Raw genomic sequence first — 16871 nt, forward strand, 5'->3', positions numbered from 1 at the left:
TCGAGATCTTTTTCATCATTTCGAGATCTAAAGTACGAGAAAATCGACTCGTAATTACGAGATCTTTTTCGTAATTTCGAGATCTTTTTCGTAATTTCAAGATCTTTTCTCGTAAAGATAATCAACTCACATTTTCGCGATTTACAGCTAATTTCGAAAATCTTCAAATATCGCATCTTCCCATAGCCACGGAGCGGATCAGAAACCCTTAACTTGGGAAGATGGAAATATCGTAATCTTTGTTCGTGATAACGAGATGATTACGAGCTAACCAATTCCGGGATACTAATCAGCCTTTTCTTATTCTGCGTTTTAATTTAATGCTTCGGATAGTCCCATAATTACCAGCAGGTAATTTTCATCAGAATGACCGATGTTACATCGCAATCGGAGCGTAACTTCGTGTTGGCATGTTCTTTTACATGTACAAAGCGGGATAATTCAAACTTGTTACATTACCACCCCTTCTAATAGCAAAAAGTAAAATAGTAAATCTTTCTCTTCCAATCAAGGGCCCACAGAGGGACATGACAGATTTTTAACAATTTGTCAGAAAAAATTAAAAATTGAGAGAGAGAGAGAGAGAGAGAGAGAGAGAGAGAGAGAGAGAGAGAGATTTGACGTTAGAAAGGGGAAGTGTCTGTATAGAGTTTTCTCTGAAGTGTAAGAAATTGCAAAATATATCAGTAATATTTATCAAAGACTGGGATTTAAACTTTGAACTTTACCATTCAAATTTTAGGAATATTACGTATACTGAAGGATTGAGTAAAAAGTTTGATTAGGCAGAATTACATAGGCCTATATTGGGAAAAAAATATGAGGAAATGTATGTTTGTCCATATCATAATTCATGGGTATCTAAAGTGAAGGGTATGTTATGCTCTCTTAGTTTTTACAAATTCTGGCATTCACAAAGTATTAACTAGTAATACCCAAAAACTTTTTTGCATTAACAAAACAAAGACTGACGTATTTTTTTTGTTTATCCAAGCCTAGAAACTCTTTCTTTGAAAACTCTTGTAAATGTCTTATTTACAAATGTTTATTGTCGGATACATTCAATCTAGAGTATTATCTTAGAAAAAGTATCCCGGAAAACCTTTCGAAATATGAAAGGCGAAGATAACGAACAGTGATCAATCTCATAACCCCTATCAGCAATACAAAATAGATAGTTAGGCAAACACGGACCCCTGAATACACCAGAGGTGGGATCAGGTCCCTAGGAGGAGTAAGCATCCCCTGCCGACCGTCACACCCGCTGTGAGCCCTAAGTATCTTGATCAGGTTACAAACGGGAATTATCCGTAGTCAAAATCAGTGTGCCAAGATATGATGGCAAGGCCATAATGTAGTCGAACAGAACGTGCTCAACGTATTTGTAAATCATGTGACCTTAACAAAATCGAAGACGAATATCACTTTGTTTTGGAATATCCACAATATAGTCATTGGCGTAGTATAGACATGAAAAAAAAATTATTGGGCAAGGTCATTTACCCCTTTAAAAGCTTGTTCAGCTACTTAGCCTTAGAATTTACAATTCTAATATCGTATCTTTCTTTAAAAAAAACCAAAAAACTGTCTTCCATAGAAATATATATATAAAAACTAACGATTCAAGTAGCAAATTCAGGGGAAAGCTGGATGACATTAGGCCTAATTTAAAACAGTAAAATGAGTAAGAGATAAAGAACAGGCAATTGCATCGCTTAGGGTAGAATTTACTATTAATGGTAAATTCGATCCCAAGCGATGCAATTGCCTATGTGTGAAAGTTGAGAATTGCAAACACGTGTGAAAATGCGCTCCCTCGACACTAAACCTGAAGTGAAACAAGTAATTTTCAATATATACGGATTTGTAAATACTTAAAAAATCACAAACAATGATTTATCATTTATTAACCTTAAATCAAACGCATGTGCATGACCTCTCTCTCTCTCTCTCTCTCTCTCTCTCTCTCTCTCTCTCTCTCTCTACTTGTTTATCCACATGTAGGAGTCGTATCATCGTATCAATAAGCGTAAAAAGTGAGAAACAGGCCGTGCGCTATGATCACGAAGCTCGCTGGTAGTTTTTTTGTTTGTTTGTTTTTTTTTTGTTTGACTCCTTGTGTTATATTTTTGATATTTTTAATCGATCAAAATAATCGGGCTCGATGTTTCGAATTTCTTGTTACTACGCCGCCATAGTTGTTTACATTCGATATTTTGAGCGTGTCAAAACATAACCACGTTTTCAGGATTAAGCAACCATTGTACTGTGTGAAGAATATTCTGGAATTTGTAGGTACGACTCGAGAAACTTCCAGCGATAAGGTAAGGGTATTTTGAATACATTTCATGAAAAATACTAATTATTTTGTAGACACAGGTGCGCAACAACTTCAAGTGAACAAGCCTCTCCTTCTTTATTTAGAATATAGGGGCTATTTATTATCAATGTTTTGGCGATTTAACAAAACTATTTTCTGTTGAATGTAATGAATTGATATGATGATGTAAATAATAGAGTAAACGAGGAACAAAATTTTGAATTGAGACTTGGAGAGGTACTTCATGAATGAACCATCTACATAAATGAACTGATAAAAGCTGGACCGGAAGATGACCAGAAAGTCATTCATTACACAACTGTTTCATTTCCCAAGCATGATATTCATCGTACAGATTACTTTAACAGTTGATTATGTTATATGTCTTTCAATCACTGTGAATCGTGAGGATGAATGAAGTATAACCCAATTATGATGATTTCTTTTTGTTTTTAGAAGGATAAATAACAAGAAGAAAATGCCACTGATAGAAGAAATCACATCGGACACCACAACAGAGGGACCTTCCTCAACCTCAACAAAAGTACAGATTGAGGTGGTGGACAATGTTCCTCAACAGTCAGGGAAAGGTCAGTAATTAGTGCAATGTCACACAAATGATGATTGCTTATTCTTTATGCAATTGAAGAACTGTACTGTTATCTTTAAAGAACAAGGTAATACTTATGTAAATATTATCTCAAAAGGACATTTAAGGTGTGGTAGTGCCATAATATTTGTTCCTATAAAGGGAATATGATTCTTAATTGCTTAGAAACAAGAGTACGTTTCCCATAATTTGGAAATACAAGGACTGTGAAGTGCATGATAAATTTATAATTTGAGATAATACATGCATTTTGAGTGTATGACATTATGATTCAGTCAAAGGACCTCCCTACTTTAGCTGTGATATATGGCCCTTGATGATTTAGTAAAACATAAAAGTTTGAATTATGCAATTTACAATGCCCCAATGATGTTCATTGATATTATTATTATTATGTTTATTCAGATAAAGGCACGTTAGACAAAGAATAACAATTGACATGACACAATATCACATAAAATAACACATTCTATAAATAATGTCACATTTTGCATTTACAGTCACAGATTGGACTTTAAAATTGTCCCAACACTAGGCTCACTTAAAAAACATAACGTAAATACTGCCCTTTATCTATGATAACCCAAAAAAGCCAACAGGCTTATTTCCATTGGGGTCCATTATAGGATATCGACAAAAAAAATGTAAAAAATATACATGGTTAAATAATCTTAATGCATCAATGACTAATTGACTAGTGTAATGAATAGCATTTAGGTACATGTAATAGTAAAATTGTACTAGGTAACATTGAAAATAGCTCATTATTATGCATGTTAGACATAAAATACAAAAAGTGAAGTTCAGTAGTAAAAGAATTCATCATCCTCGAGTCTTTTCATTTCTTCCAGAAGGTGTAGTTTGACCATTCTTTTAAAGATGAACTTATTGTTGGCAAGTTTGATGTCAATAGGAAGGGCATTCTAGTCTTTAACTCCTATATAATAAAACGAAGAGGACTCTACCCCAACAATCCTAGGGACCACAAAGTTTGACTCGCTAGAACGTGTTCTATATGTACCAGAATTTTTCGTCAACATATTGTTTAGATAGTGAGGAGCTTTCCCATGAAATTTGTTATACATGTGATTGAGTCGGAGCTGCTTAACCCTATGAGAAATATTCAAAAATTTCAAAGCATGTAAACAAAGAGATTTGGTATTTTATTTTACTGAAAAGTTCATTTACATTAAGAGCTATGCTGTCTTTTGAAATTGCTTTTGTCTGTTTTTGTTAAGTCTCTACTGATATTCATCGAATGACCAGTTTTTAAAGTGTTTGTTTATATTGAGCACAAGGTTGTCCAGATTTTTCTTTTCTATTACAAGTCGTTTTTGTAATAGAAAAAATCATGTCCAAAAGGCAAGACTGGACACAATCTTGTGCTGATGATGAAATTCATAAAAATAAATACAATAAAAATCTACAAAAACTATACATTTTCTGTCTACCTCATTTACCTGTATTGACCTCGGGTAGTAATTCTGTAGATTTCAGACTAAGGGTGACCATTTAAAACTTAGATTTCTACCAATGTATTCCAGTATTCTAGGAGAAAAGGATGTTCACTTATTGGAGATACAATTACAATATTTACTGAGAAGTATAATAGATAAATCAATTTTTCTTTGAAAAGAGGGATGGTAAATAGGGACCACAAGCTACAGCTAAAGTAGGGAGGTCCTTTCCTTCAGTTCAAGCAATACCGAATTGATTTATAAATCATATTGTAATATTCAAACTATGTGAATAGATTTTTGCTTAGTGCCTGCTTGCATTATAATCAAAAACTATCATACAAATACCTCTTTCTTCAATTTTTATCAGATTGCCAGTGTATTGACATATTTGTGACATCATGATCAAATGTTGAAGAGTATATGCTGAATTCAACTTTTTAGCCGAGTTGCAACGAAAATAGATTTAAAATTCCAAAAAAGTTTGGTTTCAGGAGGATAACTCGAAAATTTTTAATTTGAATCAAATGAAACTTGGATATATTGTTGGATACCAGCAAAGCAAGGCCCCAATTGATTTTGGAGAAAAAAGGTCAAAGGTCAAAGTCACAGTGACGGAAAATAGATTGAAAACTTCAGACAAATATGGTTTCTGGACAGTAACTCGAAAAGTTTAACTCCAAACTCCTTTTAAAAATGTATTCACAAGAATTTATTACATTATATCCAACAATTAGTTCTTCACAATTATAAATATGCCACATCATTCCTGACTTTACAATCTATCCCATGCAACTCGGCTCATGCACCCCTGGGTGCATATATCGATTTTTTATTTTTTTTATCTTTAAATTTTCAAAACTATATTTTTTTTTACTTGCTTGCCATCATTGTGATATTAATGGACTGAGAAACAGTTGTAACAGTGTCCCTGTCTTTGTCGTTAACATTGCTCATCATTTTACAAAATCATTTTCTCCAGAAATGTTAGACAACAGAAAATCAGAAAATGGTGAAGAATTGGAGGCAGATAAAACAGACAACAACTGCAATGGGAAGCATCCAGAAGACAAAGAAAACCAACAGCCTGAAAACAACAATTCCAACAACACGCAACAGACAGACAGATCGTCAGGAGAAAACAAACAGGTGGTCAAAAAAGAGGAGGAGACTAAAAGCGGCTGGCCAAAGTACGAGGAACTTTCTTTGTTGTTAATCAAGATTCTACAATTTTTATATGTGGGCTTAAAAAACCCATGAAAGTGTTTCTCTTGGCATTGTGATACAAAGTAAATAGATTTACTGGCTCCAGTAGAGGGCGTATCTCTCAACATCTGCTTCATGTCGGGGACTTCTCGGTATCACACTAATGACACATAATTTTTGTTGAGGTTATACTTCTCTATCTTTTCAGTTTGCATATCAGATTTGTGAATAAATATTTGATGGTATACCCATTTGTTCAAAGTTTTACAAGATTTCATTTTAATTACATGATGGTGATTGTTATGTAAAACATGTTTTTTAGGCTTACAAAGAAGTTTCTGCGGCAACACTGTAAAGATCTGAAATTATACATCACACCATCTCTAAACGATGTCCTTTATCTCCATTACAAAGGTGACCACACAGTTGACATATTGCATGTACTTTGGTTACTAACAGTATGTTAAATTTAGAATAGCAAATTTTTTTTATAGTAAAACATGCTTATAGCGAAGTGCTGGGGACAAATAATTTTGATTTGTTATAAACATAATTCATTATATTCAATAAACTTAAAGTAAACCACAGGAAATAAAAATGACTTTGCTTTAAGCATAAATTCATTATTATCATGTTCTCTGTAACTGTGTTTTACTGTAAAGTATTTACACCAATTTTCAAATTTACATGTCGTGCTTATTATGTGTGTATAAAACTGAATGTATATTTTTGAACTAATTGTGATAGTTTTCCTTCTCTCTGACAGGCATCACTAAGATTGAGAATCTGGAGGAGTACACAGGACTGCGTTGTATTTGGTTAGAGTGCAATGGCATCAGAAAGATTGAGAATCTGGACCACCAAGGTGAACTGAGATGCTTGTACCTCCATCAGAATATAATTGAGAAGATTGAAAACCTGGAGCCCCTCCAAAAGTTGGACACTCTTAACCTCAGCCACAACTCTCTCCGAAAAGTGGAAAACTTAGGTATATAGATTACTGTCAATTCTAGGAGAAAGACAAATATGTAGTATTAATTCCTAATACATGTATAATGTCTGACCATCAGTGTAGCTTTTTTTCTCATTGTTCAAATATTGTTTGTATCTCAGTTTTGTTTAGAGCATTTCTGTTAATTAATGTTTTATTGTGGTCACATGTTGCAGTATATGAATTGAATGAAAAAGATTCTTTGTCAACATTAAATGTGACAGTGTGTGACTTCAACAATTTACAATATTCAGTTTTTCTAAATTATAGATTGCCTCCCAGTTATGAATACCCTGAATCTCTCACACAATCGATTAACGGATGTTGCATCATTGGAGCACTTAGGTGAACTGCACACCGTCAGTGTTCTAGACCTTGCACATAATAGAATAGAAGATCCCAAAGCCATTGATGTGTTTGAAAAAATGCAGAACTTGGTAAGGGTCAATATAGACAATAGTTTAACACTTTTTTTAAATTCCATATAGATTACAAGACTGAAGGCTACAAGTTACTCCTCTCACTGTAGACTGCAGACTACAAGTTACTCTTCTCAATGTAGACTGCAGGCTACAAGTTACCCTCCTCAATGTAAAGTTATTCCCCTCACTATAGACTGCAGGCTACAAGTTACTGTATTCAATGTAGACTGAAGGCTACAAGTTACCCTCCTCAATGTAAAGTTACTCCCCTCACTATAGACTGCATACTACAAGTTACCCTCCTCACTATAGACTGCAGACTACAAGTTACCCTCCTCAATGTAAAGTTACGCCCCTCACTGTAGACTGCAGACTACAAGTTACTCTTCTCAATGTAGACTGCAGGCTACAAGTTACCCTCCTCAATGTAAAGTTATTCCCCTCACTATAGACTGCAGGCTACAAGTTACCCTCCTCACTATAGACTGCAGATTACAAGTTACCCTCCTCAATGTAAAGTTACTCCCCTCACTATAGACTGCAGACTACAAGTTACCTTTCTCACTGTAGACTGTAGGCTACAAGTTACCCTCCTCAAGGTAAAGTTACTCCCCTCACTATAGACTGCAGACTACAAGTTACCCTCCTCACTCAGATTACAAGTTACCCTCCTCAATGTAAAGTTACTCCCTTCACTATAAACTGCAGACTACAAGTTACTCCTCTCACTATAGACTGAAGGCTACAAGTTACCCTCCCCAATGTAAAGTTACACCCCTCACTATAGACTGCAGACTACAAGTTACTGTCTTCAATGTAGACTGAAGGCTACAAGTTACCCTCCTCAATGTAAAGTTACTCCCCTCACTTTAGACTGCAGACTGCAAGTTACCTTCCTCACTGTAGACTGCAGGCTACAAGTTACCCTTCTCAATGTAAAGTTATGCCCCTCACTATAGACTGCAGACTACAAGTTACTGTCCTCACTATAGACTGAAGGCTACAAGTTACTCTTCTCACTATAGACTGCAGACTACAAGTTACCCTCCTCACTATAGACTGCAGACTACAAGTTACCCTCCTCACTATAGACTGCAGACTACAAGTTACTCCTCTCACTGTAAACTACAGGCTTTATCATTATCATTTATTAGCACAATACAGATGGTGCTTATTCATGGTTATGTCAAACAGTCCACTAACAACAACTTTGCTAAATTTTGAATTTGCATAACTTGGTCCATATACATTATATCCATCTTGAAATCAACAACTTCATTAAAATTTTGTGTTGTGAATGAATTTCATTTTAACATTTTGACAGAAAGTGCTCAATTTGATGGGAAATGGGCTGCTGAAACACATCAAGAATTACAGAAAGACTCTCATTGTCCGACTGGTAAGTAATTACAGAAATACTCTCATTGTCCGACTGGTAAGTAATCACAGACTCTCATTGTCCGACTGGTAAGTAATTACTGAAAGACTCTCATTGTCTGACTGGTAAGTAATTACTGAAAGACTCTCATTGTCTGACTGGTAAGTAATTACTGAAAGACTCTCATTGTCTGACTGGTAAGTAATTACTGAAAGACTCTCATTGTCTGACTGGTAAGTAATTACAGAAATACTCTCATTGTCCAACTGGTAAGTAATTATTGAAAGATTCTCATTGTCTGACTGGTAAGTACTTCCTTCTATTCAAAACACAATGTGAAGAAAAGAAGTGGGATTTGGTTTAGTATGTGAAAATTACTTATGATGGTGCATGTATATGTAAGTCAACTGTTCCAATCATTTTTTTTTCAGAAACACTTGACCTACCTTGATGACAGACCTGTGTTCCCCAAAGACAGAGCTTGTGCTGAGGCTTGGTAAGTTTCATAGTTGTCAAGCATAACTGTGTAGACTCCAAAATAAGTCAACTTCATATCTTCATTAGGCTCCCAAACAGGTATTAAATCTGAAGTTTGATATAGGTACAAATTATTTTATAACAATTTTAAAGCCTGTAATATTGTAAAAGAATACACAAATACTTATGTAATAAGCTACGATTACCATGTAACATGTTTTCTTGTCCAGTAAAAGTTAAAGACTTTAAAACTATTTTAGGGGTAGAGGAGGTGTTGAAGCTGAGAGAGAAGAAAGAGAAATCTGGATTGACCACGAGAGGAGGAAACTACAGGACAGTGTTAAAGGTCACATATATGGATTTGAAAACATCAAAATAAACATTTGAAATATCTGTATTACTAGAATTTTGTATGTGCCTCCATTTTGTTTATGTATGTTGCAGTATATTTCATTTTTATTTCAGCAATGCTCAACATCAGAAAGAAAAGTGAGAAAGAAAAGATTGAAAAGGAACTGAGAGAACAAGGAATAGAGGGAGAGGTGGATGAAGACAGTGTCTGCTGGCTCACTGGAAAATATAGAATGAAGGGAGAAAAGGTAAGGGTGACTGACAGTAAAATATAGAATGAAGGGAGAGAAGATAAAGATGAGTGACAGTAAAATATAGAATGAAGGGAGAGAAGATAAGCATGACTGACAGTAAAATATAGAATGAAGGGAGAGAAGATAAGCATGACTGACAGTAAAATATAGAATGAAGGGAGAAGTAAAGAAAATAAAAGGGATTTGCTAAGAAATAACTGTAAAGTGAAACATTATTAGCATGATTATTAATAGAAATAACCTATTATTTCACTGATATTGTGTCATGTTTTGATTTTAGGCAAATGAGTTAGACTCTTCATCAGATAGGGAGGATGAGGATGAAGCTCCAATCATCACCAGCAAGGCCCCCATATCTGAAAAAGGCATCTTTTCTGGATCCAGTGAGTATGCAACATCACATTAGAGATTCTGTTAGACAAGATATTTGTCTAAGCAAATGATTACATTATATGTAAATATGAATTCAACATCACACAAACAACAAATATGCATTTAACAGGTCAAGCTGTCAAAATATATTGTGCATTTTTATTTTGTGTTTAGTATTCCATATATGATTTTTATTGGGGTACAATGTATTTATTTTCTGACTTGGGTTTCCTTCAAAATTAATTATAGAAGAATCTTCAAATGAAGACAGCACAAGACTATTCATCACAGAAATTTCAGGTAAGAAATCTTCAACAAAGCAAATAATTTAGGCAATTTTTTAGCTATTGGTCTGCGTCTGTTGTCTGTTAACAACTTCTTCCCAGAAACTACTGGGCCAATATTAACCAAATTTGGTATAGCATCTGTAGGTGAAGGAGACTGGAAATTGTAAATTTCATGACCCTCCCCCCTCCCCTAAGGGGCCTTAATTTTGGGGTAAAAACTGTAAAATTGATATATTTCTGTAGAAATTTTCTTCTTTACTCCTGGACATCTAACAGAGAAAGTGAGTACATGTATTTAGTAATGATGAGCAAGGAATCTTCTACCAATAGTGTAAATTTCAGGACCCCTGGGGTAGGGGTTCTGACCCCAGGGTCGGCCAGACTTGGTATATAGTGTTTATGTGTAAAACACTTAAATAGTATCTTCTTTAGTGCTATTGATACTATTTAAACTAAATGGATATTTAGAAAGAGCAGGTAGTCCTTTATCAAAATTGTAAATTTGATGATCCCCAAGGTAGGGGTTCTGACCCCAGGGTGGGACCAAACTTAGTATATAGTATTATGTGTAAGTTTGCTGATACTGTATAAAATCTAAATGCATACTTAGGAATAGCAGAAAAGGATGTACAAAAAATGGTGAATTTTACAACCCAAGGTTTTGACTCTAGGATGTATCCAAATTAGTCATATCTTTTAATGTTTTAATGTTAATATACCTATTATATTATAAAGCCTTCCATAAATGTATGCACTTTTGAGGGCATTGAAGTTTTAAGAACACATCTTGTTTTATACTGTTTCTGAACATTTGGCTTAGATATTCAGAACAGGAAATTTTTTCTAGATTTCATAGTCCTTGGGAGTACTCAGTAGTGATACTTTTTAGCTCACCTGAGCCAAAGGCTCAAGTGAGCTTTTCTGATCAAAATTTGTCTGTCGGCGTCGGCATAAACTTTTCACATTTTCAACTTCTTCTCAAGAACCGCTAGGCCAATTGCAACCAAACTTGCCACAAAGCATCCTTGGGTGAAGGGCTTTCAAGTTTGTTCAAATGAAGGGCCATGTCCCTTTCAAAGGGGAGATAATCACAAAAATGCAAAAATAGGGTTGGGTCATTCAAAAATCTTCTTCTCAAGAACCACTGAGCCAGAAAAGCTGAGATTTACATGAAAGCTTCCTGACATAATGCAGATTCAAGTTTGTTCAAATCATGGCCCCCGGGGGTTGGACGGGGCCACAATAGGGGATCAAAGTTTTACATACAAATATATATGGAAAATCTTTAAAAATCTTCTTCTCAAGAACCACTGAGCCAGAAAAGCTGAGATTTACATGAAAGCTTCCTGACATAATGCAGATTCAAGTTTATTCAAATCATGGCCCCTGGGGGTTGGATGGGGCCACAATAGGGGATCAAAGTTTTACATACAAATATATATGGAAAATCTTTAAAAATCTTCCTCTCAAGAACCACTGAGCCAGAAAAGCTGATATTTACAAAAAAGCTTTCTGACATATTTCAGTTTGTTAAAATCATGGCCCCCAGGGGTAGGATGGGGTCACAAGGGGGGATGAAAGTTTTGCATACAAATATATAGGGAAAATCTTTAAATATGAGCCAAGGTGACTCAGGTGAGCGATGTGGCCCTTGGCCCTCTTGTTCAGTAGTACTCAGGTGACCGATAAGGCCTGTGGGCCTCTTGTCTTTTTTTTAGTCCCCTACCTGTGAAATCAAAGGACTATAGGTTTATTCTTTGTCTGTCCGTCCGTCCATCCTTCTGTCAGTCAATCTGTCCCTCTTGGTTTTCTGCACTCTTTTTTTCAAGCTTTGATTCAGGGAGCTGAAATTTTTGTTTTTGTTATCACAGAATATAAAATGAGAGATGTTTATCTTTGTTTCAGACAAGAATAAGGATGACTTGGATGTAAGTATAATGAAAGATTGATTTTAACTAAATCTACCGGGATAAGTGTTTCTGTATTATCATACATCATACTCTTGGCAATTACATGTACATGAAATGACACTTGCTATTTTATAGGATCTCCCAGACTTAGAAGATGTTGATGTCAATGAAGAACAGCTGATAAGCATAGCACAACAGACAAAGGTACAAAGTCATTTCTCTTTCAATTTGTCACCTCTCATATTCCATTTTCATGGTAACAAAAAAGATTTTTTTAAATCTCAAAAGCACTGTTCAAATCATAATATACACAATCCTTAATCCTGAATTTTGAATATATAATACCAATTAAACATATAGTCAGTCTAATTGAAATGGGATTTGTAATACTCTAGAATCATTTGAATTTGTGGGGGCCAATTTTTGTGGATTATTGAATTTTTACGGGTTCGTGGGGACGTAATTTCATGAATTTATATATTTGTAAGAAAGATAACTCTGGAATGTCTTTATTTGTTGAGGATGTAAATTCATAGGTGAGGGGGCCACCACGAATTCTATTGATTCCACAGTATAATATTATCTCTTCTGTGATGCAGGAATGTTTGTATCCCCTTAAATATTTGTGTGGGTATGAAGTATCCTGATATGTTACAGACTGGTAATGTAGAAGACAATTAAGTTATGTGAAAGTTTTAGCTCACCTGCCCTATAAACTCAAGGGAGCACTGTCTGGACAATTTCAACAAAACTTGATATAAAGCATCCTTGGGGAAAGAGAATTCAATTGTTTATGTGAAGGGCCATACCCATTCTAAGGGAAGATAATCAAGAAGAGGTGAAAATAGAGTGGGGTCATTTAAAAGAACTGTAGGATAATGACCAGCCACATCAATATGTTGAGGTTTTTTTCAGGTAGTGCAGACTCAAGTTTGTTCAAATTTTGGCCCCAAGGGTAGGTTGGGGCCACAATAGGAGATGAAAGTTTTACATGATGTAATATGGGGAAATCTTTTAAAAATCATCTTCTCAAGAACAGCAGGTCAATGATTAGTCATATTTTATTATCATTAAAATATTCAAGCATCCTCAGGTACATGTAGTGCAGATTCCTGTTTATTCAAATCATGGCCCTGGATGGTAGGATGGGGGCCACAATATGGGATCAAATAGGGGCAATATATAAGAATTTTCCTTCTCAAGATCAGCAGAACTTGACTCGGTCATACAAACATCGTCAGAAAGTTCAAGTTTGTCTAAATCATAGTCCTTGGAGTTAGGGTGGGGCCACAATAGGGGATCAAAATATTTATGGGAATACATCTTAAAAATAAGATCTTTAAAATTCAGCTCAAGAATGACTGGCCATCATTTTTCATGAGAATATGCAAGCATTCCAATGTAGCACATTCATATTTGATCAAACCAAGGCCCCTGTGAAGCCAAATTAGGGGTTCAAAATTTTTCATGAGAATATGTAGGAAATTTGAAAAAAAAAAATTATTTCAATAGTAGCAGTGACACACTGAATTATATTGATATACAAATATTCCCATGCTGTGTGTATTGAAGTTTTTATTTGGGGGGGGGGGGGGGGTGTTAAGGTGTTAAATTATAGACCCTGAGGTTAGGATAAGGCTAAAATCGGAGATATGTGAATAGAGTTAAAAAATCTTGTTCAGCACATCAAGGCCATGTTAGTAATATTGATATCAAAGCATCCTTATGTTGCGTAAATTCAAATTAAGTTTTACATCATGACACGGTGAGGTCAAGATGGGCTATGATATGGGGTCAAAATTTTTCATAGGAGTAAAGAGGGTAATAAATGTTTTAAAATCTTCTCCTGATGAATAGCAGGACCAAGATGACTTGGGTGAGCATTGTGGCCCATGGGCCTTTTGTGTTTGTTCATTTGCCTGGCTGTACTCATTAATAACTCATTTATGATAAGAAATTATCTGAATAAGAGTGTTTGATTAAATTTACGATTATCATTCAATTACACTTCCACACGATCGATACGTACTTTATCTCAAAACAAGACAGTGAAGTTTGACATTTTTCAGAAATATTTTATCTATAAATACTCATCCTCTGGGTTCCCTAGGGAACACAGGTCTGCCTAAATACTCATAGCTTACTAGATTTGTGTTCTACGCAGTCCAGGTGGTTATGAAGCAAGTAATGATATTATTTTCGGCAATATGTAAATGCTATGTCAACTTTGTATCCACTGCGTGAGTACAAATACCTTTTGTGTCTTACATTATGGAAGAAAAGTCTTCAAAGGGAAACAACTATTGGGGAATGCTGATGCTGCACATTCCCCTCCTCTACAATATGCTACAATAGGAGTGGAACTACAGGTCTAGTTTATGTACCTGAATTAAAGTAGAGGACTGTGAAGGTCCCAATGAAACATGTTCATAAGAATTTTCCTCCTCACTGCAATTTGTGATATTGTAGCTGTGAGCTGGGTTCAGTCACCGGTGGCCAGTTAGCTCCATTTGTAGAGCACCCGACTAGAGATTCAGGGGGCCCGTGTTTAAATCCCAGTCTGGTCCGTTTGCATTTTCTCCCTTCCTGTTACAATGACCAATGCTCATGTTTTGAATTGAAATCTGATCTGTTCATAAAAAATTTCAGACCACATACAAGCCAAAGATTGAGGTCCTCACAGACAGCAGTGACAGTGAGGAGGAAACAGAAGGAACCTCAGAGCAGCCGTTAATCCGGGAATCGAGCACGTCGACCTCAAAACGACCTCTGGTTGAGGAGGTGTCAGGCAACAATGACTCTACTAGACTGCTGATTGAAGAACTTCCAACAGACAGAGAACCTAGATTAACGGGAGGACAATCCAAAGCATTTGGAGCATCTATATCAGAGATCAGTCTAGATGACGTAACTCCAGAAATTCCAGGCTCCTATGACATGCAGGCCAGAGCACAATCACAGCATCTTCTTCATGGACTCGGAGCACTGGCAGGGTCCCGGGTGTCAAAGACAGCAACAAGTGACGTCTCAGAGATGGAGGAAGCCTCAAAGAAAATGTCAAAAGAACAGAAAATTCAGGACTTGGCCACCAACATTGGTGCCACAACTGTTGATCCTTCAATAAGAGACTGGGATGATTCCGAACTGGATTGAAAGTTACAAACTGGAATTTTCTTTGTGTCATAAAAGATGTGGACAAAAATTTACAATACTATATCTGGACAATTTATTTGCTCTTCAAATTTGTAATCTGGAAATGTTATATTGTATGACGCAACAATTTTGACATGGATCCCACAGAAAAAGAGATGTCAACGCATTTGACATTTGGTGCAACTGTTAAGTATTCTATGGCTGTTTATGATAATAGCAATCCAACCACATGAATGTACATATTGAAGTGATTTTCAAGTTTTATTCATTGAATGTGTTCAATTTGTTATAGACAGTGCCCATGTTAAGTATTCCGGCTCTGGGGATTATAAAACCAACCAAGAAGAGCTTACACTTGATGAATTAATCTCATTTTTATAATATAGATCACAGAGTGAGAACGTGAGACTCTTCTCCATTTTATGACCCCTCAGCCTGGTCTAACAACCAAGATCAATGGATGTTTCTACAGTGTGTTTTTTTCATGATTGATTTTAAACATAGATTATGTTCATGTATACGAAATTTCATTTTCACAATTTGAAAATAAATGTGTTGTTGAAAACATGACTACAATTACACAACTGTTTACATTACTTTCTTTGGTTTACATGCATGTACAAATAAGTCTACACAGTATATAAATCTAAGAAGGTAATGAGGGACAATATTTGGTATGTCATGAATTTCGGTCCCATAAAACAGTCATTAAGGTATTCAATGTACATATTGTAATTTCATATACATGTGATAAATCATCCTCTTAAAATGGATAGTGGAAATTTTGTAATCATGGTATCATTTTCAAGAGTTTATTGAACAAAATTATTTCAACATAGGGATTTACAAAATTTTGATTGCTGCTTGATTCATTTCACTTAGAATTAACATTGAAGTCTATGGGAAGAGCAATGTTTTATAAAACTAAAATTAAAATATTTTAAAATGAAATAAAATTTGCATACATATCTCTTGGTAAAATGTTACATAAACTTTCTCTTTATGAAAACATGAAACAAAATTAATCATTTGCTACAAATGTTTTTAGAAAATTAGATTTTTCTTATGTTTACCAAGGGTGGATAGCTCTTCCAAAAACTCTCGAGTGCAATAAGGTCGGCCTCTAATCAGTTACAATTACCAGTTGTGTGAATTTTTTTTTTTTTTTTTGGATGAAAAAAAAACAAACAAAAAAGCACATAGTTATTAATTACATTGGCTGTTTCCAAATATTTTAATTCCCACAATTTCTTTAATTTTGAATGCTGGAAAAATTCCAGTTGATATATTTATCGTGTTAGTCCCATCTTGAGAAATATCTATATTACAGAGAAATATCTATAATACAAAGTAATGTTTGAAATACATTTGAAAATTGATGGTAAATCATTAATATAATAAAGTCCTTTATAAATAACTAGGAACATGTCATACATGTATAGTTCTTCTAAAACAATCAAAATAAAACCAAGATATCAGTATACGTTCTATACCTTTATATACTATGATAAAGTTTTGGTTACTAACTTCCTCAAACTATCTAACGTTGCTTGTGGACAAGAGGCCTGATTGATTCCAGCAGGACACGCTAAACCAGGCTTTGGGTTGATCCCAGAAGGACATACTAAACCAGGCTTTGGGTTGATCCCAGAAGGACATGCTAAACCAGGCTTTGGGTTGGTC

The 16871-nt window shown here is 35.1% G+C and overlaps 1 protein-coding gene across 1 annotated transcript; it reads left to right on the forward strand.

Annotated features, from left to right (window-relative positions):
• Positions 1-910: 910 nt before the first annotated feature.
• On the forward strand, positions 911-15777 carry LOC125647512 (dynein axonemal assembly factor 1-like). The gene is made up of 15 exons (XM_048874199.2): positions 911-2324; positions 2777-2910; positions 5370-5577; positions 5916-6007; positions 6360-6581; positions 6855-7021; positions 8331-8405; positions 8816-8880; positions 9122-9207; positions 9327-9460; positions 9747-9849; positions 10088-10138; positions 12031-12053; positions 12171-12239; positions 14685-15777. The coding sequence occupies exons 2-15, from the start codon at positions 2799-2801 to the stop codon at positions 15186-15188; spliced, it is 1911 nt and encodes a 636-aa protein (XP_048730156.2). The 5' UTR covers positions 911-2324; positions 2777-2798; the 3' UTR covers positions 15189-15777.
• Positions 15778-16871: the final 1094 nt, after the last annotated feature.

This window comes from Ostrea edulis, chromosome 6 (assembly GCF_947568905.1).
Source record: "Ostrea edulis chromosome 6, xbOstEdul1.1, whole genome shotgun sequence".
Lineage (NCBI taxonomy): Eukaryota > Metazoa > Mollusca > Bivalvia > Ostreida > Ostreidae > Ostrea > Ostrea edulis.